Here is a 26,153-nt window from a genome sequence, read left to right as displayed (position 1 = left end):
TTTAAAAATTATAGAAAATTGATCCATAGTTGAATTCCTCATAATTAAATATTTTATTCAATTTATTTGTAAATTAGTTTAGGAGAATATGCGAAAACAAAGGGTAGGAGCTGCAATTCCGTCCTTGAATCTTATGGCATTGAACTCACAAAGTAGTAATAAAGATGTTGATACAGTTAGAAATCTAGAAAGTAGTAGCAGTTTCGATGAATTTGAAAACGAATTTTTGATGAATGATAGTAATGGCGATGACTCAAATGAAATACTTAGTGATGATGAATTTGCAACCAAAAAAACAAAACAGGAATCTCCTGTTTCGTTAAAATCTTCAAAAAATTCGAAAGAAAAAGAATTAAAATCGAGTAAAAATCAATCATTTCAAGCTAATACTCCTCCAGAATCTGCACGCAAGAAACTTTCCTTTGTTAACATTGACTTTGAAGAGCCAAAAGAGTCTCCAATCACAGAAACTAAAGAAATTTCAGCTAAAAAAACTACAAAAACTAATAAAACTCCTTCGAAACATAGTCAAATCCCCTCTTGCTACAATAGACCTCCTTCATCTCGTAGACATATTGAAGAAGATCAAAATCAGAAGGTAAATGCAACGAAACGACCATCAAACATAGCAAAAACAAAGAACATAAGATCGGATTTACAAACACGTAATATCCATCAAAATGATGTTAAATCGAATATTACCAAAAAGACACCTAATAATGATGACAATCCAGCTAATGAAATTAAAAAGCGTATCAGTGCTCTTAAAAATCTTTCTATTAAATCTGATAACAAAGAAGAATCTTCTCCAACAACTGCAAGAATAGCAAACTCTAACTTAAAGAAAGAATATACGCCAATATCAGCTCGAAAACAACCTGAAATAAAGAGAGATCAGCTTGAAATCAAGAAATTACCGATATCCCAAATGAAATCAAATGATAAACAAAAAAATGAAGTAAGTCCAACAACTGCTAGACCGAAAACTGTATCAACTGCAAGACAGATTAAAGATCATCCTGTTTCACAACTTAAAAGAGACAAAGTCCCTGTTACTAAAAATAAAATTGAATCGAATGTTCCTTCTACTTCAAGAGTTCCTTCAAAACAAGTGCCTCAGAAGACTGAAAAGAGGCCTCCACAAACAGCAAGAAATGAAAGGCCAAAACCAATCATATCTGTGTTAGATGAATCAATAATGCTCAGAAAGCAATGCGCTAAAGATTTCTGTGATGATTTAGATGAAGTAGATGCAGAATTAGATGATCCACGTAAAACTGGAATAGATTGGCTCGATGATATGGCAGAGAACGAAGAAAAATTAATGTTGAATTTTGATGCAGAAAGAGCTCAAGAAGATTCGATGCTTAATTTATATGAAGCAGGCGCTTCTAAAGCTGCTCAGAACATTAATCCTAATGATGATCCTTTCGATAATATTATGAAAATGATGAATGCTGGTTTTGATGCAATTCATCAGCAAAGTATGCGTGATAAAGAGCTTCTTGATGAAAGAATTATGCTCATTCAAAAGATTCAAGAGCAGCTTAAAGCTGAACCTCCAATTGACGTTTCCGATTGAACATTATGTTATATAAACTGTTGTTTTGTATATTTATGCCAAATAACATATTTTTTATTAATGAATACTTGAAATTGATATATTATCTCATATTTAACATTGGGTTTCATTAATTCGAAACCTTTTCTATGGAAATGTATATATTTAGATGCTGTAATATGTTTCCTGATTAATCATAATAAATATAATTTTCAAAAGAATATGGAAAAACAATTCAGTAATAAATGATGATAATTTAACTCATAAAAGTGAATTTGGATGTAAATGATCAGTATCATTTTTTTGTGAAATCAAATGGAACACGAAGCATTGATTGATCAACTTATCATAGAACTTCCTATTACAAGAGATGAAGCAGCAGATATTCTTTCTAATGTTGGATGGGATATTTCACAAGCAAAAGATGCTTATATGTCTTTATACGGAATTACACCAACAAAACAAGATCCTCCACCACCACCTGTTGAAACCCCAAGGCCCACATTCAAATCTAAAAAGGTTGTTGAAAAAGAAAAGGAGAAAGAAAAGGAAAAAGAAGAAGAATTCAAATATGTTTTAGCGGAAACAAACGATAAATTTACAGAAAGAAGAAATTTAGCTCAAACACGTGGAAGATGGTTAGTGGTTTATGTTTCTCAAACAACAATTAAAGATTTTGATCCATTCAAACCAGAAGGGTACATTAGAGACTATATGAATACTAGATTTGTAGGTTTCGTAACATCCCTTGAAGAACCTGATGGTAAATGGGTCACAAATGCATATCAAATTCGCGATTTACCAATTTATCTTTTTATTGATCCTGTTACAACCGAAAAGGTCGATTTGACCAAAGCAGGTAATCAGAAAGATTTGTCTCGATTCATGAGATCTTTCTTGATCAAAAACTCGAAATACGGACTTCCAATCGATATGATAGTTGAAAGAATGGAAATGGAAGAGTTTGAGATGGAAGAAGATGAAGAAGAAGTTGTCAAGCCTTCTGCGCCTAAGAATTTGCCTCCTCCAGCAGATCCAGGAAAAATAACGACTCAAATGATCCAAACGCCAGATGGAAAGAAATGCAGAATAGAAATTGGCGAAAATGAGTATATTAACACATTGTACGAGAAGGTTTCTCTTCTTGTTTCTTTAAATACAGATCAATTCAGACTTGATTTGGTTTTGCCACCTCAGCAAATATCTGACAAGACCAAAACCATCAAGGATTATAACCTAAGAAACTCTCTTATTAAAGTTGTTAAATTGTAATATTTTATTTTAAATATAAATTGTTGTTATTTAAGAAAATTCTTTGTTTTTATTATTACATAGAAACATGTAGTAAATTTTTCAATCCCTAAGAGATTCAATTGAAAATTTTGAAAATAAATAATAATAAAAAACAGGATCAAGAGTTGACTATAGAGCAATTGAAATATCTATATATTTTCTATTGATTCATATAAGTTAAATTATCAGAATTGATAACAAATCGTATAACGTTTTACTAATATTTATAATTTGCTTTCAATCACATAAAACCTCTCTCTTTTCTAGATGTATTTTCATTTTACAAACTACTATCCGGTTCTCTAGTATCATTAGATGTTGAAAAAATACAATTAGCTGTCGAGATACCACCTTCAATGGAAATAAACAATTCTCTAGCCAACGGTTTGATAGTAGCTAGCAAATACTAATATTTAGAATGTTCATGAAATTATTGTCACTTTTTATTATGAGTGAAAATCGCCACGGGTCTAGACCAATTGATTCCCTCAGAGGAAAAAGCTTTGTGAGATCCTCAGCTACCCCACAAGCAACTCGAAACATAGAAATTACGACAAAGGCAAATCCTGCTGCTAAATTTATTATTGAAAAGCCGACAAAAATAAATCTCTCCTTTGCAAAGCAACCAGGCGCAACAACTCCAAAAATTGAGCGTCCGGCTGCCCCTCTAAAAGTTACACCAGCACCAAAACCTGCTAACTACAATCCAGCGCCGCAATCAACTCCAATGGCAGCCCCAATTCCAGCTCAAACACCAACTCAAACTACTATTCAAATACCTCAGCGTCCATCAACTCCAAATCAAGTTTCTCCAATGATGCATCAAATATCAAACCCTGCTCCAATTGTTCCAAGCCAGCCACCTCCAGTTATCATCACAAAAGAGTTTATTTCACCACAACCGCCTGCAGCAGCTGATTACTTTTCAAAGTTTTCACTTTTATCATTCGTTACTTCTTTCAAAGACGAAAAGAGCTTCAACGAAACAGATTTATACTCTCTCGGTCTCAACTTGAACAAAGAAGAGCCTCTTTTACCAATGCTTCACTCTGTTCTCTCTGATGCTCCATTATTAAACAACTCTTGCTATCCAATGCCAAAGAGCTATGCCGCGCTCGAGAGATCAGAGAATCCGATAGAGAAGATCAATCTTTTTTCGGATTCCATTCTTTTATTCATCTTCTACACCCAAAGTCAAACAGATATGCAAACTGCAGCCTCAAACGAACTTATTCGTCGCGGTTTCCAGTACGATGAAGAAAAGTGTACATGGTCCAACAGCGAAGGCGCTGAATGGGATATTAATCAGTGGAAATTCGCTGAACAAGAAACTGATGAGTAATTTAATTATTGTTTAAACATTTAAATAGATAATCTACTTATTTATAATATGTAATATTGATCAAAAAAACAAAAAAAAAGAATACTTTATTCATATGAGAAATTCTATATAGTACTTTATCGATTTTAGTGCTTATTTTGTCTTGTTTGCTTACGATCAAACTGTCTATCACCTTTATCTCCTTTTGGCTTGCGATCAAACTGTTTATCACCTCTATCATTACGCTGGAACTTCTTATTATCGTTCTTCTTATCGAATTTATTATTGAATTTGCCCTTTTTCTTGTAATTTTCTGAATCTTTTTCGGCAGCTTCTGGATTATCTTCATTTTCGTCTTGTTTTGGACGTCTCTTCTGAGTCTGAGCATCATTTGTCTCATCATTCATATCAGCATTGAGTTTTGTGTTCACTAAGCCGCAAAGATTCGTGAAATATGATAAATCGTCTTCCATTTTTGAGATTGAAGAGATTTTGAAGACACTTTTTTGCTTGCATTTCTCAGAAGCAAATGCCTTTTAATTTTATTATATAAATAGGACTATTATAGTGATTGGTAATTATATATTAAAATTGATATATTAATGGATATTTTAAATTTTCATCAGGATGAATTTGCACTCACACATCTTCGAATAGATATGAATGTTTGTCCTTTTTCTCACTCATGAAACATGCCTAATCCCAGCCGATTGGGAAAAAAAACTTATTTCATTAGTATAGGATGAAACATTGTAGGTGAAAGAATGTAACACATCTATTATTCAGCTCCATCTTAATAAATGAAAATATGATAATATCGAATCAAACTATGAGAGTCGCTTACATTGTATAATATTTTGGCGTCTTGATGTAAACCATTCGATTTTGTGAAGTTTACATTGTATTTTCTGAAGTTTATGGCGTAGGGAAATTGAATTGGCGTTTATCACCAATGCAATGTTTTTGTTCATCAAAAATTATTTCCTTGCATGGGAAATGTTAGCTGTAAAGTTATGAATCTAGTTCAGAACTTCACAGCTAGCAATTCATTCCAGAAAATAAATCAATTCATTTACTCAAAGTTTGGCGAATTTATGCAGAGAATGAAAGGTATTAAGGCGCTAAATCTTGATAAGCGCCTTAAATCCTTTCATTCAAAGCATTGGAAATAAAGCAATATGAAATTCCATGAAAAAATAAACTTTACATTAGCGACGACGACTCATTCAATTTTGGTCTTGCGACACCATAAGCCATAGAAAAATACGACACGACTCGGCACCAACGAATTTTTTAGACTATTTTTTTTAAGACTTTGACATGGCATTTCAGAGCTACGGTATTGTCTTAATTATTTTTACCCAACATTACTTCAAATTAAATTTTGCGACTTTTTTTTGTTAAAATGTATCGTTTCCAAGCATTCAAATTTCCAGAACTTTTAACGTTCATGAAAACTTAAAATTTATTGTGTTTGAGTTTTTTTAACTCAAATGTCATAAATTTCAATTCTTAAAAATGAAAACAAACTCCTCTTAAAAAGCGTTTGAATTCAAATGTTAAGAATTAGAATTTACAACGATTAAAGAATTTGTTTGTAATTTGGATAGAAATTGCTTACGGCGAAATTGCGAACATTTTTTAAATTGTATTGTGGAAACAAAAATTGAGTATTTTGTTAATTCAATTCGCGATTTAAAAAAAAAACTAAAATCATGGTATATATTGAATGGACTACGTATGCTATAAATTTGCTCTGACTATTTCTGAGGATTAAGTGAAATGGGAAAAAATTTAATTGTATATAAAAAGAGTGTGATGGCAATATTTTTTTAAAAAATAATAACCGTTTAAACATGAAATACACAAAATTTTCAATGTTCACCGGATTGTTTTTCTGCTTTACAGAATTATTAGACAACCATCAAACATTAGAAAAGAAACCTGACATCTTTTCATTAGAACATCAAGTCATACATGAAAATTTACATTCAACTTTTGATGAATATTACAGCTCTCATGAAGGGTGCAACACAGTAGAAATACAGCCAAACCAAAAAGTGAGAATAGCATTAGAACCATATTCTCGTCAAGCTGATATTTTTTTACTTTTGTCAAAAGATCAATTTTACGATGATTCCGATATATTAATTCCAAATAAAAAGGCTCCTGCACCACCATACATCATTGTAAAAGGGAAAGAAGTTCCAACTATATTTGAGTTTTTCCTTTGGAGTGGTATTAGTGAAAATTATGTTATAATATATAATTATGTTGACAAACGGATTGTTATTGATGAGTTTACACGAGTGCATAGTAGATACGATCGTGATGTTGATGTTTTTTACATATATTCAAGTAATGAAACAAAATTTGTTAAAATTAGAACAGCAAACGGCAAAGAAAATTTATTAGAGATCGAAGGATATTCATCAAGGATAAGATATGAGAGATGTGAAAAATTTTATATTCATACGGAGCTTCATGATTACATCATAATTGAAAATGATGAGGAAAAACTAAGTCAAATAGAAGAATTTAAACAAAAGGAAAGTCATTTATTAAAGTCATTGTTTGTGACTTCGTTAACAGCTGAATTAGAACCACATTATGATAATTATGATTATATACTTTGCTTACCAAAAAATTTCAACAATTTTACAATCGAAGTTGGTAAATTATATTGCATATCATTAAGGACTGAAAATTTCAAATATATATCATTATCAACTTATTCATTTTATGACCAGGAAGGAAATAGAATACCTGACCAATCAAATGAAGTTATGGATTTATATATCAAAGGAGTTGAATCAACAAAAATATTTTATTTTACTTATTTCCATAATAATAATCCGTTTATAATGATTTTCAATGATTTTGATTCAGATATATTTTTGTATTCAGATTTAATCAAAAGTGAGACATACTATGATATACATTTCTTTTATAATCATGAAGACTCTGATATATTCGAAGTATCCGCAACAAATGCAATCGAAAAATTTGGATCTGGAACTAAAATAGGACAAAATTATATACAGCTCTTTGCTCCTCCAAAAGGTAAAAAATCCAAATCTAGTTAGTAAAGAAGGCATTGTTGATACCTACTTTTATACAAATATTGAAGGGGAAATAAGAAATAGTGTGAAAAATCATTCAATCAAATTCGAAGATAAAACTGTTACCCATGGCAATTTAAATCTAGATCCAACAAAATTGAATGTCATACATATAGAAATATTTAAAGAGGAATATTATTATTATCGACAGATGACTGTTTTTTATAATCCACAAGGATTAGTTTTATATAATAGTTCAGATTTAGAAAATATCTATTTTGGAGATCAATTTATTGTAATTAGAAAAGATTCTCCTGTATTTTCAGATGGTACAATTTATTTACACTATAGATGCCACAGACTTGAAAAGTGTAACAAAGTTGATTTTATCAATCTTTATGGAACAAGAATGTATTATTTAGACAAAGTTCGTGAAGCTTTTTCTACTTGTGTAATTCCATTATATTATGATGATCCATTCCCAGCGCGTATCATTAAACAAGGCACTTTTGATGTATTTTATCATTACGAAGAATTCACTTATGCCATCAATGCTTGGGTCTCAGAAATGTCTGAAATTCATTTCACAATTGCATCTAGGGGCGATGAAGATAGAGAATTAGATCAATTAGGTCTCGATTTAATCAAAAATAATCCATATGCTTCAAATTTATTGACATATTATGACTGCCGACCAAAGGAAAAGTTTATTGAAATCCCAGAGGATAAATATGTAACACTTGAATTCAAATATGGATACGTTTGCTTTTCAAATGGTGAAAGCTTTATAGATGAAAATGGTGAAGTACTACAGAACTATTACGATCTATCAGAATCACGAATAACATTCAAAGTTAAAAGAAATCCAAATGCAAAATACGCACATAATATATTACACTATGTTTATGTCGCAAAATATTCAGCAGATACAGAAGTTACTTTAATAGTAAATCAATACCAGAGCAAAGTCAATGTTAAACCAAAATCAACATCAAATAAAGACTACATAATTGTGTTCTTTAGTACAATTAAATCATGTATAACGATCGATAGGAAGCGCAACTATTATGATATTATTTACAAAAATGATGAAGCGAAAAAAGTTGATGGTGAACTAGCATTTGATAATGTAACTTGTATGATGTTGAATTTCGAGAGTTTTAGTAGAGGTAATCCTGAATTTATTATTAATAATACTATTCAAACAGAAGCAATTATTGAGTACAAGAATGCAACTTATGGATATGAAAATGTTGAAGTTATTAAAGATGATGTTAAAGTTGAATTCAGTCAAGAAGAGGAAACGGTTTTGGAAAATGGAATCTATAACATGAGAATAACAGAAACAGTCAAAACATATGTTATTAAGGAAGGTTACTCAGTTGCATACTCCGCAGAAAACTTCCAAGATATGAAGGTTATAACTAAATCGAAAGGTGTCAAAAGAGATTTAATTGCAGAAAACGTTTTACATGTTGATTTCACAAATAATGGAAAATTGGAATTGTCATATGTTAATTCCGTGCATGAATCAGCATATATTACAATTTACGTTTATAAAACTCCTCACTACGACTGTCAAAATATTATTTCATTTGGTACAGCCAAAGTTGAATTGTCCTCAAACAAAAATGATGACTTCTCATTGAAACAAGGTAAAGATATTTGTTTGACAATGTTATTCAGTTTCTCAGGAACAACAATTAAAGTTGATGTAAATAAAGCTGGAATAAGTGTAACTCCAGTGTTTGACTTTAGTTTCAGCAAATCCATAAGGTCTGATGAATATGATAAACCAATTTTAATTAAGGTAACTCCACCAGAGAATGGAGAAGAAGCAAGTTTGAACGTTAATGTTGAAAATCCAAATGTCGAAGAAAAACCAAGAATTGTTTCGAAAAACAGTGAGTATAAATCAGAACAAATAACATATAGCGAGAAGGTTCCAGACCCAGAACCTGAACCAGAGAAAAATCCAGAACCTGAACCAGAGAAAAATCCAGGACCTGAACCAGAGAAAAATCCAGGACCTGAACCAGAGAAAAATCCAGAACCAAATCCAAAAGATGACGAACAAAATGCGGAACCAACTCCAAAACCAGTAAATGGTGGTTTAATCGCAGGAGTCATTATTGGTGTATTAGTAGTTATCGCCATTATTGTTATCGCCATTCTCTTCCTGATCAAGAAGAGGAAGAGTGCAAATGAGCCAAGTGAAGGTTCCATTGAAAAAGATGACATGCCTGACGTTTAATCGATAAACATTAATTTTTTATCAAAAATTTGCTTTTTCTTAAATCAATGAATGTTCATAAATTAATTCGAATTTTGAATGAAGTTTTATTAACATTGTAACAAAATATTCTTTTTATTGATAGATTCTTCATTATCAATATTGATATTGTAATATATTCCGATTTATCTGAACAAATGCTTGATAATTATTTATACATCAATGCACTGACAATGTAAAAAATTCACAAAAACAGTGTTAAGGGTGCACTTACGCCCCCTTTGGCACGGCCTTCAATTCAGATGTTTAAGTTTAATGTTCAATGACGCTTCAAGCCGGGTGTCAAAAATTTGAATTAAAGTCATATGGGCGTAAGTGCAGCCTTAAAAAGAAAAATGGTAAAACGACATTTCACATTGCATCATAATTTTGATATTTTTTGTTTTTCAATGTGTTTTGAGGAATTTAATCATCTTGAGAAGGTAATAAAAAGCCAGATAATTCATCAAATGTTCTAGAAACAGCTCTTCTTTTGAAGTTAGTGAATAATATTGCTGAAATGAATAAAAACAGATTAAATAGAATTGAAATAAATCGAATACAAAGGATATTTTATTCATAGTTAGACTGCTTCAGCAGGTGAATTTGAGTTTGTTTTATTTTTAACGAGGAAATATATAGAAACTCCAATAACAATTCCCACAACCAACGAAGCAACTACAACACTAACAACGAAATAGTTAACAAAGTCTGCAATTTGCTTTTTTCTCCCTTTGGATCAGATGAACCGAATGAAGATGTTGAACCACTAGAAGTTGTTGATGCAGTAACAGTTGTCAGGGGCGCGAAGTGACCCAAAAAATGTCGGAAAAGTTTATGATTATTTGTGCTTCAAATGCCGATCAGCATTTGAATCAAAATTTTAATCGTATGTTAGAGAATTTTTTTTTATTTTCTAATGACAAGTGTACCCCGTTTTCGCAACCTGAATTCTGGACAAACTGCAACAATAAATGGCGCGGGGCGTTATCGAAAAACATTAAGTGGCTTGCCAGACAAAAGGTTTCGATTAAATACCGAAACAGATATTGACAATTATGCTATACAGTTTAAATCCAGGATCCTCAATGGAATCAATGGTTTTCACATTAGCATTGCGCCAGAATTATTGAATAAAGCAGATCCAAATTACGGTAAAGACCTTTCTCCAAAGAAAATATACCCACAAGAATATGCTCTGAAAGAAGATATGGACAGAGCCAGCATTTTAAGGATCTTAACGCCAAAATTGAATAATACTACATCAATTCTCGAAAATTACGAAAATAAAGATATAGATGAACAACCAGCAATCAACACGAAAATAGAATGTGAAAAATTGAACACAGATTTTGTGACACTTAACTTTTTTGAAAATGACGAAGAACAAGAAACGCATAGCAGATCAATAGCTTAACCCTCGCTTTACATTTAGCTAGCTGTGTATCATTTCCTATTTAATTATTTACATTTTATTCCAAAAGTATTAATTTGGAATTTTCTAAAGAAAATCGTAGCTTTCAAAGAAGTCTTAGTCTAGGTGATGCATTATATTAAAGGAACACCTTTACTTCCTTTGAAAACTTTAATATCAAAAAACATCATTGTTTAATTACAGTAATATAGTGATTTATTTCACTCTATAAACTCATTGTTGTAATTCAGATAATTTTGTCTAATAAAAATTTGTTTTATGAAATTGATTGAACAATTTCTCCTTGTTGTATTGAGAAGAGATGTTTCTTCGACGAAAACAGTTCTTCTATGAATATTTGCACCACATCAACTAAGAAATTTGAATTCTACTATATAATACCGAGTAACATTCCCGAATCCATATCTTTCTCAGCTAAATTTTGTTTTTAGAATCTTGAAACCGTCAACTACTAAGTTCTAAACTTGATTCAAGTAATAATCTTCTTGTTTAACTTCGTGATATATGAATGATCGGCAAAAAACAAAGTCTGAAGCACCGCAATCAATGTATTATATTAAAAATCGTATTGTGCAATTCCAAATTTTTTGCTCAGAAAAAAATAAAATAACGAGGTAACGTACTCAAAATGGCTGATGAATTAGTTTCAACACTTTCTAAGAGACAATTAGTTTCCACGATGATAGGATCTGATTGTCTGCAAAGTGTTCTTTCCAAAATGTGTGATTTTTTGCAAAAACACGAAGATAAAATATATACTCTTCTTGATAAGATCGAAAAGAAAGTCGAGAACGAAGAATACTTGAAAAAGATAGACGAAATTAATCAAGCTATTACCAAAACAAATGAAACAATCAATCACAATAAACAAGAATTTACAGATTTCGCGGAAAAAATGCAAAAACAGCTTGATGAAATAGTTGCAAAACAAGATAGAGATCAAGTTACAGTCATGGATAAGATTGATGAAACTCATAAAGCACTTCAAGATCAAGTTCAAGCTCAGCATCTTATAAGTACAACTTCTATCTCAAAACTTAATCAAAGTATAACGGAAGTTCGAACACTTCAAACAAATGTTAATAATGATGTACAAGAAATGCGTGAATTACTAAAACAAACTGGAATTTCAACATTAAATATTATGATGGAACGTTTAGATCAAGATGATGATAAATTCGATGCATTTAACAACTCAATTAACAATATACAAGACCGTATTGAACAGCTTGGACAACATTTTGGCGAAAATCTTGATACTTTCAAACAGCAGACTTCACAAGATATTACACGCATTTCTCGTCAATTAGATGACATACAAACACAATTCATGACAAATGATAAACTTAACGCACCAGTATCACTTGATGACGTTAGCGAAGCAGATATTACTCCATTGATATTAGCTGTTCATAGAGATACAAGAAGACTTGATGGTGTTGATCAGCAAATTTCTTCGGTCAGATTAGAATGCGAAAATATTTCAGGGGCAATGGAGAATGCTCAAGTTGCATTACAAAAGTTTAATCACTCTATTTACGATTTCCAATGCCAATTGGATGGAACGAGAAATGAAATTTTATCAAGATTCCAATTACTCGATCCATTCTTCAAATGGCTTGGAGCAAATGTCAGAGATTTATGGAGTTTCTTACAACAAGTGGGAGCATCCACATTCCATGTCGCTTCTTCATCACTTCGAGCACAAGATGATTTATATAATTTAATAAGTACGATTTCAACAAGACCTCTTCCTCCAATTCACTCCCTTGATGAAATTATCATCGAGTCAAGCTCTACACAAGATCAACTCCACGAAAGAAGAATGAATGTTGACTTCGAAAAGCAATTTGGAGATGTTAAAGGTATTTTCAAGAAGAGATGGAAAACTCCAATATCTAAAGAAAAACCTAACGAAATTCCTGACTTCAAGAAGACGCTAGAACCTAAAGCTCCTTCAGCTTTGATTGAAAAAACAGGAGTTCTCAATAGGAAAGGGCCTGTTACAGGTGTTAAAGAAGATCCAATGTTAATGATCACTCTTGAAGAGATTAGAGTTAAAATTAACAAGTTTGAACAGAATATTCCTCAATTTACTGATGAAGTTCAAAATATTATTAAATCAATGTCAACGAAATTGGACACAAAGATGGCTATCGCCGATTCTGATCGTCTGTTTGAAACTGTTCAGCATACATTGAATAAATTGCAAACAGATATGGATAATTTGAAAGTCAAGGTTGTTGAAACTCAATTAAACAATAAATACATACCAGAAGATCATATGAATCTAGCTGATTCCTTTGTAGCAATTAGTTCTCGGCGAGGAGATCTAAGTGCTTCAAGTTTGCAAGTTCGAGGACCTCACATGACTCGACCTTCAACGGCTCAGTCCACAAAGCCGAAAACTACACGGCCTAAGCCTATTCCAATGACGGCAAACAAGTTGGCATCTGATAATCTTCAAGTTAATGCTGTAGGGTTTTAATACTTGATCATTCATTACAGACTCAAGAACAAGCTATAGTTTTGTTTAATATGCGTTAATATTAATATATTACTTTTATCTTTTTTTGTTTTATAAATAATTCTATTTTTAACATATTCGTTTTTCCCCAAATAGTTAAAAATTATTAGATATCATACTGTAATGCTCTAATGGTAACTAAATTTTGATCATCTAATCTTTTTTCTACAAGAACTGAGTTTGAAGTTTATAAAATCCGTTTTCAGATAAACACACAGATAATTTTTTAAGTTTCAAGATAAAAATTTTCAGTCTTAATAATGTTCGATGATGATTCTCCCTTCGCTGAAAGACCAGAAAAGAGAGCATTAAGACTCGTCGGTGTATTAGGACCATTTCTTCATATTCATAGAAAATTGATCAAAGAAGCATATGATCAACGAAAAATTACAATCTTACATTCTCCATTATCATGCTTTATTATTAAATTTCGACTTGCATTAGGTGAAGATGAACTAGCAGAATATACAATGTCCCCTACAGACTTAAAAGGCACAGCTTCAGATTTTCATCAATTATTACTTTTCTCATATCCTGTTGAAGTACCAGAACAATTCTTTATTCTCGATGATTTCAATGTTGTAATTACACTCACACATAAATTAGAGGATTTTGATTCTGTTTTTGTTGCAAGAGGAAAAGTAAATCATTTATTCGGTGATGTTATCTTTACTTTATCAGATGGAAAAGATACAAAAGTAGATAGAGCTATCATTACTGACTTATTAAAGCATCATATCAATGATTTATCAATACCTTTGTATAGATCTCCTTCTCCGATGCTCAGTGATATAGCATCACAATCAGTAGACTTGTTTTCTGGCTTAGCACAAATGGAAACAACAATGCCATACGTTGGAGATTTAGAAAAGTATTCAGGAACGGTAACGAACACATTCGCATGCATTGTTACATCACCTGCTCAGGGAATATCAGCCCAAGAGCTAGATTGGACAAAATTCAGACGTCCAAGATTTTTCAAAGATAATTCAACTCCAACATATGATAAAGTACCACATCTCAAACAGATCATCAATTGTCCATTCATTTCTGGTATGACTGATGCAGATTTTGAAGCTCTAAAAGAATATCCAAAATATGTTTCAACATTTCCTTCAGGATTCTTAAAACTAGCATCACGAGACATGTTTGTATCATCACCAGACCTTCCTTTCAGTATTGCTTTATACACATTGACTTTAGAAGATCCAACACAATACATTTGTCGACATGCGACAAATTGTCTTTACAGAGCCCCATTAAATGTTGTCAAAACATTTATTCCATGTGTTGTTCAAGTTGCCATAATCTCTAAAGAAGCCAAAGACTTTCTTCTTGACAAATGCGCCGAAGATGATGAAATTTGTGTCTCAACATACTGGAATTTGATGCTAGAATCGGAAAACAAAGCCCAAGGATCGATGGCCCAGCGAATTCTAGCTGATCTCCTCAAAGTTGTAAATAAAGAAATTATTGCTGACATAGAAGTCGGAAGAAAGGAGCTTGATAGGCTAATGGAGATTGTAAAAGGTGTTAAAACGGTCCCAAAGGACTCTCAGATCAATTTCTTGAAGGAAAAACTTGGAGATGGTCATGTCTCAAAACCATTCAGACTTCCGATCATGCCGTCCTTTATTGTGCATTCAATAAGCTTAGAAAACATCATCGTTTTCGGTTCCAGTTTACAACCTGTTAAATTTGATTTTCTCAACGACAAAAAGCAAGTTTACTCGGCCATCTTGAAGTACGGTGATGATATGAGGCAAGATGCATTAGCTCTTAACACTATAAAGTTTATTGATGATCATTTAAAGGGTTATGGATTAGATTTGTGCATGTCACCGTATAAAGTGCTTCCAATTTCCAAGGTTTTCGGTATGATGGAATTTATTGTTGGTGCCAAAGCTGTTTCTAAAGTTTTGGAACAAAACAATGATAGCATCTCAGAATTTTGGGACAAAAGTGAAGGAGATATGCCTAGGCAAAGGTTTATTAAGTCTAGTGCGGCATATTCTGTTGTTTCTTACGTGTTAGGAGTTGGAGATCGACATTTAGATAATTTATTAGTGTCGAAGAAAGGAAATTTCCTACATGTAGACTTCGGATACATGTTTGGAATTGATCCTAAGTTTGTTCCTGTTACTGTTCGTGTTGTAGAGCAAATGACTAACGCAATGGGACCAGATGGAACAAATGAGTTCTTAAGATTGTGTTCTGTTGTTTTCGTTGCTGTTAGGCATATTGCAGACGAGCTTTGTTGCAGTTTGGCAATGATGATGAAGGCTGATTTGCCTCATTTACCAAAATCTGCAGCTGTTTTATCTAAAACAATGCTTCAGAAACTTGCATTGGATATGAGTGATGAAGGAGCTGGAGATTTGATAAGACAAGAAGTTATTGATGCAATCACGGCATTAAGACCAATGTTTGCGGAATATATTCATAGATTTGTTCAGAAATTATAAAATAAAGAATTTTATATTAGTTTTATTGTCAGTAAAATAACTGTAGATATTTAAGAAACTATTATCCTAATAATAAACCTTTTTTTAAAGGAAATTGAAAATGAAATGTTGATTTACATATTAATAATTTAAAATGCTATACAGCTATCAGCTTAGCTATGATAACATAGTTCATAGGTTATTCAAGAAGTTTATTTGTGACAAATTTCTGTTATTTCGATTTCAGACCAGAAATTGTGATTATAAATCCTTGAACAAGCACGATGATAAGTGCATCAAACGTCAGATGGAGATATTCCTTCCACATTGCAGACTTGGAGACAATCAAGATCTGAAAAAAAATGTCCCTTATTGTATTTTATGAATAAAAGGTATGCCACAGGAACTATGAGCTAAATTGATAAACGTTGCATGGGTTTTATTTGAACTGATACCATAAAAAAATTGACAAAATAATTGGGCAGTTTTTATTTGAAAAATCAAGCAAAAGCCATAACAACCTGAAACAAATTCAAAGTATAATTAGCCAATGAATTGGAAATTATTTTGAATTAAAAATTGAATTGCACTCTCAAAAATTACAAAACGGAACGCGGTGTATTTATGCAAGATGTAGTTAATAATAAATTTTCAAAATATGAACCAATTCCGAATTATTTAGAGTTTGATAGGGAAATACAGAAATTGAAAAAGTGCCATCATATCACAAATTATATCAGATGGAAATCTATGATCTTCAGAATATTCAATTCGAAGAGCTGGCGCAAGAACTGGAATATACTGTCGACCTTGAGAGAGCAATGATCCTCAAAACCGAGGAAATTCCAAAAATATTAGACTTTTTATACGTTAACTACTCAAAATACATCAATGATACATCAAATGTTATTTACACGTCCCTAAACAAGCCCATTGGGCTGAACGCCAGAAAGCCAAAAGCGTCCTTTAACCAGCTATCTTCATATCAAAGGTTATCTGAAATTTTTTCGGAAGTAGCAACGCAAATCAGTTTGATGTTAAAAGAAATCAAAGAATATTTAATGCCAAAACTTAACTTTTGCATTGAATACGCGACGAAAACAACCGAAGAAATTTTCACTTCCTCAAAAGAGCTCGAAAAACTCTACCAAGAAACTAGGGCAGGAATTGTTTCTAATTACGCATCACTAAACTCCCTTGCCAAAGACATTGTTACGTATAAGAAAAAGAATGATACTGCAAAGTTGCAACATATCACATATCAATACATGAACAAGCTCAAAGTCTCTAAAGTCATGTCAAGGAACCTCAACTACCAATTTAGCCATTACGACAAGTTCGCAAAGACATCAATTAAAAAATTGAGAGAATTGGACATGGCAAGAGCCCAAATCTACTTAGATTTCATTCTTAAATTATCGGACATATACACCGATTCATCTCTTAATTACTTAAGAGTATTTGCTGAAATGGAAAAGAAATATACGAAATATGCCAAACTTTTCTCAGGAGAAAAATATTTGGAAGGATTTATTGCTATGCATGGCATTTTCCGGACAAACTTATCTGATGTTGCATTTTATCCACCACCGAATCCGTTTACAGAGGATCACGACTTCATCATGCGCCCAACGCATATCGATGTGCCACCTGTAGACTATCCTCTCTTCGTTGGAAAAGCGATTTACGATTTTGATTCGCGTAACATCAATGAAGTTTCTATTAGAATAGGCGAAACGATCTATCTCTATGAGAAACCATTCGGAAATTGGGTTCTTGCCTCGCACAATAAAGTATTTCCAGAAGGATTTGTTCCAACAGCAGCAATTACGACCATTTATACAAAAATGGGAATAACAATGGAGACAAAGGTCGAAAACGGAGAATATCTCGGAATTTATCCAACTGCTCATTTCATCATCGAAAAAGATGACGGAGAAAACTATATTGTTAGGAATATAGATAACAAAGTTGGTAAAGTTAAGAAGACAGATATTCTTGTTGATGAGAAATTCTTATTTATTGTAAATTTTCATGCGGAATAAAATTTTTAGTGATTGTGTTTAACTGCAATGCATTTTTATTGTTTTAGGATCAGAGACTAAAGATTTACGATTAGTTCAGTTGATTTGATATTATTTTTTTGCGATTCAAGAGAAAAGAACCAATCATTTGCCTATTAATGCCCATTAGATACATGTTCAAAATGAATTACAGATTGCAACTGGATCTTATGAGGATAATTTGGATCCAGATTGAAATGTTTTTTTATTTTTATTTCAAATTTGAACCACCTTCAAATCAGATAAATAAACAAGTTATGCGAAGAGATTTTAAGTATAATGAAATAGAGTTCCCACCTATTCCAATATTTCCAGAAAATTCGGAATATATATACTTAGATCCCAAGAAAAATGAAACAATATCAGAATGTCTAGAACGAGCATCTTTCAATTCGACAATAGTAATACCAGAAGGAACATACAATGAGAATATTCTAATCAAAAAAAGAATTAGACTTGTTGGTGAAGGAAAAGTTGTAATTAAATCAATCAATTCAGAAGATTCGATAACAATAGATTCTTCGGCAGTTCAGATATGTTCTATTAACATACTTTCAGGCAATAATCAAGCTTCAGCTCCTGTAAATTTACTCTCTGGATCTGTTGTACTCAGTCAATGTGAATTATCATCTATTGCTGTCCCAGCAATACTTACTCATACTAATGGCACTGTTTTTTGTATAAATTCTCAGTTAACTTCGACAGAAAGTCCTTGTTTCAAAATATCTGGTCGAGTAAAGGTAGAATTAAACAATTCAATTGTGCAGAAATCATCAAAGTGCGGCATTTTATGCACGGATTCAGCTCAACTCAAAGTTATAAATTCGACTATAGAGAATTGCAAAGATTCAGGAATTGTTGCACTCGGAGAAAGTTATATTTGCATACAAAAAACGCAATTTACTAATAATGGCGGAAATGCCGTTGAATTAAACACAATATCCTCAGAAAATTACTTAAAAGGCTGTGCAATCAGCCAGCACCCTCAAGGATGTGGCATTGCATGCTCAGGGCCTGGCAAATTACTTGCAGTAGACTGCATTTTGTCAGGTTTTTTGGCAGGAATCTCATTAACAGATGGATTTGAAGCGACAACAGTCAATTGCCATCTCACGAATGCCACACAGAGTGCCTTAGTATCAGCTACAAACAAAAGTTCCATCAATATGTTCAACGATCATTTAACTGGAAATTGCCAAGCTGGATTACTTGCCACAGATGGGGCATCGATATCAGCAACCAATGTACAGATAGTCAATGTCCCAAATTGCGGTGCAATCGCGTACTCAAATGCTACATTATCTCTTATGGATACTGCAATTTCGGAAGTGTTGGAGAATGGCGTTGAAATTCAGTCGGATTGCAAATTCACGTCAATAGGCTGCACAGTGGAAAACGTAGCTGCCATAGGTATTCTTGTAAGAGATAACTGTTCTGCCATTATCGACCATACTAAAATCAAAAAAGCGAAATCTGCCTGTTTACATTTTGTAAACTGTCAGAAAAACCAAATAAATGTCTCTCAATCAACTTTTGAAGGTTCTGAAGGCAATTCCGTTAATGTCAACCAATCCCCAGCGACATTTAGAGAGTGCACATTCTCTAGTAATCAATACGACGGTTTGCAGTTAAGAGGGAAGATATCTGCCCAATTTATGTCATGTGTTTTCACGGAAAACAAGGTAGTTGGTGCCAATGTAGTTGATGGAGCCAAATGCCACTTCGAAAACTGCATGTTTAACAAGAATTCCGGTACTGGATTGTCAATTCAGTCTTCAACTGCCAATTGTTCTAAATGCTTCTTCCAAGAGAACATCAAAATGGGTCTTTGTGCCTTTGAAGGCTCTTCCGTGTCGATAAAGACCTCATTGTTTAAGAATAACCTTTCATTCGGTGCCCAAATCGAGAATGAAGGGACATCTGCAACGTTCGAGAACTGTGACTTCACTGACCACTTAAATTCCGGGTCAGTTATGGTCTCAAACTCTCCAAAAGCAGTTTTTTCGAAGTGTAACTTCTCTCGGAACATGAATTCCCACATTGAGAGCCGAGAGAATGCTACAACAACAATAAAGAACTGTGAGTTCTCGACGACTAAGTGCGGAATCGGATTAATGACGAGTTTAGGCGCAAAAGTCAAAATCGAAAACTCCAAAATTTTCGATGAGAAACAAAGCGCGATTGTTGTTGGCGAGAAAGGAATTTGCGATGTGAACAACTGTGATATATCCAATTGCAAGATATCTGGCATTGCCTTCCTCCAGGAAAGCAGTGGATCTGTGAGTAATTGCAAAATTTATAAAAATGGTGCTTGTGGAATTCAGATTTTGTCTCCGAAAGTTTCTGCAAAGAACAACGAAATCCATGATAATAAGCACTTCGGAATAAGAATTGCTATAGGGTTACAGGATAATTTCTCTGAAAACAACTTCAGAAATAACTCTGAAAAAGATATTAGTTATTTAACTTGAAATTTTATGTATTTATTTTGTTTTTGTGTTTGATAATAAAAAGAAAAAAAATATCATGTTATTAAGATATTGGTGGAGAAACTACTCTTCATTATGTAGCAAAAGTAAGCCTAAGAGTAAAAAGTTTAATTCTATTGAATGTCTTGTAATCCAAGTAATAAGTGAATTATACTTCTCTTCCTTTTATTTACCGCGTTTTTATGTAATCGTACATTTGAATCAAAAGAGAATGATTTGGTATAAAAATTTAAGTGGAGAAAAACTTTAATTCAAAATACAAAAAAATGATATGATGCATGCTTGAAAATTACCTTTAAGACGAGAAATGAAGGCTATGACATATGGACACCAAACTAATATTATAAAGGGCTATGCAATCTGATTCATTTTTATTTGATTCATACCATCACGATTATTTCATATCAGCAGAAATTGGTGAAAAGAATACACTAATAAAATTGGATCTATAATTATCATTTGAAAATATAAAATAAAAATAAGCAAAACTTTAATTTTTTTATAAAAAAAAGAAGGAAAAATCATGTATTTTATGAATCCAGTTGTAAATCAAATAAATCATAAGGATTAATTAATCTGTGCATAGTTAATGCTTCACAAAAATCAGTATATGTTCCAATATCTTTGAATAAAGGCTTGTACTCACCTTTTTTTGATATGAAATATAAATATCTTACAAGTGTTTGTTCATCCTCATGAATCTCCACAAAGTCGGGATATGAAATTGAATCAAAAAATAAATTGAGGTAACTAACAAGTTTTTCATCGTCCAGCAAATTATGGTATGGAATAACAGCTTCCTTAATTAAGTTGGTGTATTTTGGAAGGAATATATCAAAATCTGAAGCGAATAAGAAAGATAATGTGTATTTAAACAATTGGAAATCATCCATTTCTATTAAAATTTTGATACAATAATTCAAAATCTCACAACAATCATTGTATTTGATTAATAGAACAGCCAAGAACTCTTTAATGCATTCATAATAATTTATATTTTTCTCATCATCTTGTATATTGAAATGTGAAGAATTAGTAGATGCCATTAATCTATAAATTTCAGATAAAACTTCTAAAATTTGTTTAACTTCTTGCTTAGATTTCACAGTATATTTGATACTTTGAATGAAAGACAATCTTTTTCTCATGTATATGAGGATGAATTCTTCATACCAAGGCTCTTTGAATGGTTTGTAAAGCTGAACAAAAGAAACTACAACAGTTACATAAGGTCCAAGGCAATCAGGAATTTCGGTGTTTCTATATAATTCTTTAAATTTCTCGAAGTTATCCCAACTAAATGGCAAACATTGAATATAATTCCAAATTTCGTCTGAATTTATTATTTCACCTTCACTATCCCAAATTGATCCGCATATTTTATTATTGATTTTTTCAAATAGTTTTGATGATGTCGATTGTATCAACTTTGGATCCAATTTCATGATAAAATGAGGCAGCATTTGCGGGAAATTCTTTTCAATTGTTTCCAAAGCGTCCTCAGCTTTCTCACTATATTCCTGAGAAGAATTTTCTTGATTTCCACCATCAACATGATTTGCGAACAAAAGAAGGGCTAAAGCTTTCACAACATCAGGTCTATTTGCTTTTGCTTCTAATAAATCTGTATATAATCTTTTTGATATATTAATTTTGATTGATGAACTGATGAAATTTGAAGCCATACAATAAATCAAATTCCCTAATTTTGATTCGAAAAATTCGATAATGTTTTTCTCATCATTTGTATATTCTTCGTTTCCATTACAAATAGAATAATGAAGAAGCAAATTTTCAAAATCTTTTTTAAGTTTTTTAGGTGTAAAATAATGTTGTTTGTACTTCAGTTCTGCATTTATCATTTTGAAATAGCTGTGTTGATAACGAAAATCATCACTGGTTATATCATATCCATACCTTGTACACCAATCTAAAAGTATTTTATTAACACTCATACTAGAAACATCAGCGTTGTCATCCTCGATAATATAAATATCACGGAGTACGGGATTTTCGTTAGAACGAATGAGTTCGGCCGATAATGAGAAATAAACAATTTTTTGGGACCCTTCATATTCATATAAATTCAAATTAATTATTTGTTTGTTTAAAAAATTTTTCAATGTTTGGATGTAAAATCGAAATTCATTTGTGTCATAACAAATCAAATTTGAATCAATATATTCTACAGCTCTATAGAAAACCGCATTAAATATTTCTTGATCTAATTTGTCATTATGGTGGATGTAACGATTGATGGAAATTAATGATTCTTGTGAAACAGAAATAAAAGTGCTGTTCAAATATGGAACAACATCTTTTATAGTTACTGCAAATGGAACTTTATATGCAGCATTAACCAAACGCACTTGTGAAACTTGTTCATCATATTTTTCTTCAGGAGATATATAATCCTTAATGATGTTTGATAATATATTTTGATCAATGTTGTCTAATCTATTTTTAACTATGCAATCAAATAATGATGTAATAAACTTAATTTTATTTATCTTGCTGCAAGAATCTGAAATTTTATTGAAATTTGAAGCTAAAAGATTAAAGTAATCATCAATTTGAGGAAGAAAAGGTAATTTGATGAGTTGTGTATGGATAAGAAGGAGATCATCATTTTTGACATTTTCATTAATGAAATTCTGAAAATTATTAAATATTTGAGTGTAAAATTGGTTGATAATATCAATGATTAAGTCTTTATTCCTATTGAAGTTTGCAATTAATATCTCTAATGTACGATTTAAAAGAGAGAAGTTTTTTTGTTGAATTAGGTCTGAGAAATTGCATTTTATAATAGAAATATATGCTAAAATATCTTGATTAAGTTCCTCTTTTTGATTTGAAAGTACCCAATCGATAAATTCAATATTGGTGTTGCGCGTGTTAATGTAGATGTGGAATTGGATTGTGATGACAAACTCTGCGATATTTTTGTTGCTGATGTCTTCAACATTATTTAACTGTTGTAAAAAAGAATCGGGCTCACATATTATTGAATTCAACTCTCTAATGTATTCTTCACTATCAGAGGATATATTCATCAACATCTCTTTGATGTTTGCTACGTCACTCATGTCGAAAAGCTGGTTTCTCTACTAAAAAATTTGGTCAAAATTTTTCCGAAAAAAATTTGACTCGTATTCATAAATATTTTTCTATTTAAACACGGTATTGAATATCTGGAGATTGATCTAACTAAAAATCAAATTGAATTATTTCTCAAAAAAGCATAGGAAAGAAAAATTTCAACAAAAGATTGTATATGTCCTTCCATGACTTGTAACACATGATTTGAGTAGATTTCTATATTCTACTGAGTATATAGCATTCAAAAACAAGACTAATTTTGATACCAACAAATATTCTTATTTTTTTCGGACTATATTTGAACAAAAAGATAAACAAATCGAAAGAAGTATCTATTGTTTATCTTTATTCTTATAGAAAAAAAAATCACATAACGTATTGAAGGACATTGTGTTGTTATCCTAAGGACTAGAAAATCCAATAAAAACGGCTATTTTGGATTCGTGCATTCTTAAAATCATTATAAATTAAAAAAAATTATTATAAACAAATGTTCATGATTTAGTAAAACAAAACAATAAAAATAACAAACAAAAAAGTAAATTCAAGTCTGAACTTCTTCGAAATCTGAATAATCTCCTTCATCTTTCTTCTGACTTTCATTTTCAGCGTCAGACATCGTTTGTGAAGAAGTTGATGACGAAGACATCAAATATTCTGTAGGAGCGTAGTATGAAGGAGGTCTAAGGGTGTCATCACTCGATGGTTCCATTGAATTATCTTTTTTTTCTTCTCTTCTGCGAATAGCGCTTTCTCTTCGTATTCTGATCTTAACTTCTTTAGGAATTTCGTCTGCAAAGTTGCTGTTTTCAGGTAAAATTTCGGTTTCTTTATTTTCTTTTTCGTTTTCAGTTTCCTTCTCTGATTCGCTTTCATCGGAAAGGAAATTGACTGTTTTGTTCTGTATTTCTTTATTACCTTGAAGATATTCCTTAAAGAAATCAAAATAAGGGAAAACACTCTCAGGAATGTTAACTGGATTAACAGTGAATTTTGTAAACACGAAAGAATTCTCGGATCTTGTATTTCTTCCTATGAAAGCGTCAACATAATTTGTAATCAGATGTAATAGCGCATTACTGTTCTTTTGTACGTATTCGATGAGATTATTACGATCGAATAGAGGACTGTGAGCTACTGGCTTCTCATCACTAACGACAGGTGAGATGAATGCCTCCATTAAATCTGCTGGAGGGAAATTCGAAGGAACAATCAGCTTTTTCACCCACTTCGATTGAGAAAATTTGATTAAATTAGGGTTGCCGTTGTTGTATTGGCTCTGATTTTTCTGTATAACGTGCGAAAACCACTCCTTAAATTGAAACAAACCGTTTTTTTCGTCAGGGAAAAGTGACAAAATTTTGAGACCTCTAATTGGTCCGACCGTGAACAATCTCTTCTTAATATCATCGTTGTAGTCACCATCGATCATCATAGCGAGCTGCAGCAGCCTTTTCCTGGTCATTCCGTACACTTCAAGCGATTTCAAAGTGATCGAATGTGGTCGCAAAAAAATATTTCGGATCAAAATTTTTGAACCGAAAAGAAAAGCGTTGTTGTCATCACTGGCTGTTGCATCGACGATTCCTTCGAGTTCTAGACGTGCGCATTCTGCTGTGGACTCTTCTGGGGCTATGATATAAGGGACATCCATGACATCTAATAATCCTTTGACAGCTCTTATGTGATCTGCTGTTACGTAGTTCTCTACGGGTGGTAGATATGGATTGTCAGCTGGTAGTAATGATATTGGCTCAAAATCATCTTTATCGTCGTTTGGTATTTTTTCATTATTTTTTTCTTCTGAATTTTCTTCTGGATTCTCGTCAACACTGTTTAGGAGTTCTTTGTATTCGTTTATGAAGTCTGTTGTGAATTGTTCTGACTTTGGTTTTGGAGATGGAGCAACAACGTCTTTTGGAACGGGTTCTTTTATTTCTGGGGTATCATCTTGTGGTTTGAAGATATAAGGCGTCGTAATTTCACTCCTGTGAACAGTCATAGGTTTCTTTGCAGGTGCAGGTAATGTTTTAACAAAATTTAACTGTGAAAGTGAATATTGAAGAGGATCTGATTCGCGTAAGATTTCCCTCCTCTTCTTTGGACTCTTATTTTGTATTTCTTCTAATGTTTTCGTTGCAATTTTTTCTTGTTCTTCAGTTCTTTGTGGGGGATTGGGCTTTGGAGGTTCTTGTGGGATAGAATTAGCTGTTCTGATAAGAATTGATCGAAGACGTGTTTCATCTTGGTCTAATAACCTACTAAACATTTTTTTATTGGAACTACTACCTTGAAATACAACAATAATGCTGATGTTGTGATGCATAATTGTAAAAAGGTCTTTCATTAAATAAAAAAGCCAGTTACCGCCATGATTTCCATGTAACATTCGATTTAAATGAGAATTGATATCTAGGGCGATTCTAGATCCTGAGTAGTAATCAAGACTCACTGGTTGTGATGCTGTATCTAATATCCTCCACAGTCCAGGAACTCCCATAAAAATTTTGACACAAAATGAGTCAAAATTTTAGATTTCACTTGTAAATTGTTGCTATCATCTTGATATTGAAAGTTACTAAAT

The 26,153-nt window shown here is 32.1% G+C and overlaps 13 protein-coding genes across 13 annotated transcripts, besides 1 other annotated feature; 10 read left to right on the top strand and 3 right to left on the bottom strand.

The window, feature by feature from the left end:
• Positions 1-90: 90 nt before the first annotated feature.
• Positions 91-1,723, top strand: TVAGG3_0958460 (uncharacterized protein; the record flags this gene model as incomplete). The annotated part of the gene is made up of 1 exon (XM_001322439.1): positions 134-1,582. The coding sequence occupies one exon, from the start codon at positions 134-136 to the stop codon at positions 1,580-1,582; it is 1,449 nt and encodes a 482-aa protein (XP_001322474.1).
• A 119-nt stretch (positions 1,724-1,842) lies between these two features.
• TVAGG3_0958450 (ubiquitin-like family) lies at positions 1,843-2,872 on the top strand (the record flags this gene model as incomplete). Its single annotated transcript, XM_001322438.1, has 1 exon — positions 1,877-2,833. The coding sequence occupies one exon, from the start codon at positions 1,877-1,879 to the stop codon at positions 2,831-2,833; it is 957 nt and encodes a 318-aa protein (XP_001322473.1).
• Positions 2,873-3,302: 430 nt separating this feature from the next.
• TVAGG3_0958440 (CCR4 NOT-related family) lies at positions 3,303-4,196 on the top strand (the record flags this gene model as incomplete). The annotated part of the gene is made up of 1 exon (XM_001322437.1): positions 3,303-4,196. One exon carries the CDS (start codon positions 3,303-3,305, stop codon positions 4,194-4,196), a length of 894 nt encoding a protein of 297 aa, XP_001322472.1.
• A 108-nt stretch (positions 4,197-4,304) lies between these two features.
• TVAGG3_0958430 (uncharacterized protein) lies at positions 4,305-4,662 on the bottom strand (the record flags this gene model as incomplete). Its single annotated transcript, XM_001322436.1, has 1 exon — positions 4,322-4,648. The coding sequence occupies one exon, from the start codon at positions 4,646-4,648 to the stop codon at positions 4,322-4,324; it is 327 nt and encodes a 108-aa protein (XP_001322471.1).
• A 1,390-nt stretch (positions 4,663-6,052) lies between these two features.
• Positions 6,053-7,261, top strand: TVAGG3_0958420 (uncharacterized protein; the record flags this gene model as incomplete). The annotated part of the gene is made up of 1 exon (XM_001322435.1): positions 6,053-7,261. One exon carries the CDS (start codon positions 6,053-6,055, stop codon positions 7,259-7,261), a length of 1,209 nt encoding a protein of 402 aa, XP_001322470.1.
• A 187-nt stretch (positions 7,262-7,448) lies between these two features.
• TVAGG3_0958410 (uncharacterized protein) lies at positions 7,449-9,491 on the top strand (the record flags this gene model as incomplete). The annotated part of the gene is made up of 1 exon (XM_001322434.1): positions 7,449-9,491. One exon carries the CDS (start codon positions 7,449-7,451, stop codon positions 9,489-9,491), a length of 2,043 nt encoding a protein of 680 aa, XP_001322469.1.
• Positions 9,492-9,729: 238 nt separating this feature from the next.
• Positions 9,730-9,857: a mobile genetic element.
• A 563-nt stretch (positions 9,858-10,420) lies between these two features.
• TVAGG3_0958390 (uncharacterized protein) lies at positions 10,421-11,145 on the top strand (the record flags this gene model as incomplete). Its single annotated transcript, XM_001322433.1, has 1 exon — positions 10,429-10,926. One exon carries the CDS (start codon positions 10,429-10,431, stop codon positions 10,924-10,926), a length of 498 nt encoding a protein of 165 aa, XP_001322468.1.
• A 421-nt stretch (positions 11,146-11,566) lies between these two features.
• Positions 11,567-13,459, top strand: TVAGG3_0958380 (uncharacterized protein; the record flags this gene model as incomplete). The annotated part of the gene is made up of 1 exon (XM_001322432.1): positions 11,573-13,432. The coding sequence occupies one exon, from the start codon at positions 11,573-11,575 to the stop codon at positions 13,430-13,432; it is 1,860 nt and encodes a 619-aa protein (XP_001322467.1).
• Positions 13,460-13,731: 272 nt separating this feature from the next.
• Positions 13,732-15,998, top strand: TVAGG3_0958370 (1-phosphatidylinositol-3-kinase protein; the record flags this gene model as incomplete). The annotated part of the gene is made up of 1 exon (XM_001322431.1): positions 13,732-15,936. One exon carries the CDS (start codon positions 13,732-13,734, stop codon positions 15,934-15,936), a length of 2,205 nt encoding a protein of 734 aa, XP_001322466.1.
• A 657-nt stretch (positions 15,999-16,655) lies between these two features.
• TVAGG3_0958360 (SH3-domain family) lies at positions 16,656-18,043 on the top strand (the record flags this gene model as incomplete). The annotated part of the gene is made up of 1 exon (XM_001322430.1): positions 16,656-17,960. The coding sequence occupies one exon, from the start codon at positions 16,656-16,658 to the stop codon at positions 17,958-17,960; it is 1,305 nt and encodes a 434-aa protein (XP_001322465.1).
• A 162-nt stretch (positions 18,044-18,205) lies between these two features.
• TVAGG3_0958350 (F-box only protein family) lies at positions 18,206-20,504 on the top strand (the record flags this gene model as incomplete). Its single annotated transcript, XM_001322429.1, has 1 exon — positions 18,236-20,449. The coding sequence occupies one exon, from the start codon at positions 18,236-18,238 to the stop codon at positions 20,447-20,449; it is 2,214 nt and encodes a 737-aa protein (XP_001322464.1).
• Positions 20,505-20,997: 493 nt separating this feature from the next.
• Positions 20,998-23,563, bottom strand: TVAGG3_0958340 (uncharacterized protein; the record flags this gene model as incomplete). The annotated part of the gene is made up of 1 exon (XM_001322428.1): positions 20,998-23,556. The coding sequence occupies one exon, from the start codon at positions 23,554-23,556 to the stop codon at positions 20,998-21,000; it is 2,559 nt and encodes an 852-aa protein (XP_001322463.1).
• Positions 23,564-24,054: 491 nt separating this feature from the next.
• On the bottom strand, positions 24,055-26,088 carry TVAGG3_0958330 (nucleotide-excision repair, DNA incision, 3'-to lesion; the record flags this gene model as incomplete). Its single annotated transcript, XM_001322427.1, has 1 exon — positions 24,114-26,069. The coding sequence occupies one exon, from the start codon at positions 26,067-26,069 to the stop codon at positions 24,114-24,116; it is 1,956 nt and encodes a 651-aa protein (XP_001322462.1).
• Between the last annotated feature and the right edge of the window lie 65 nt (positions 26,089-26,153).

The sequence above is a fragment of the Trichomonas vaginalis genome, chromosome I (assembly GCF_026262505.1).
Source record: "Trichomonas vaginalis G3 chromosome I, whole genome shotgun sequence".
Classification (NCBI taxonomy): domain Eukaryota; phylum Parabasalia; order Trichomonadida; family Trichomonadidae; genus Trichomonas; species Trichomonas vaginalis.
The sequence above is the reverse complement of the archived record's forward strand: the minus strand, read 5'-3'. Positions and strand labels throughout refer to the sequence as shown.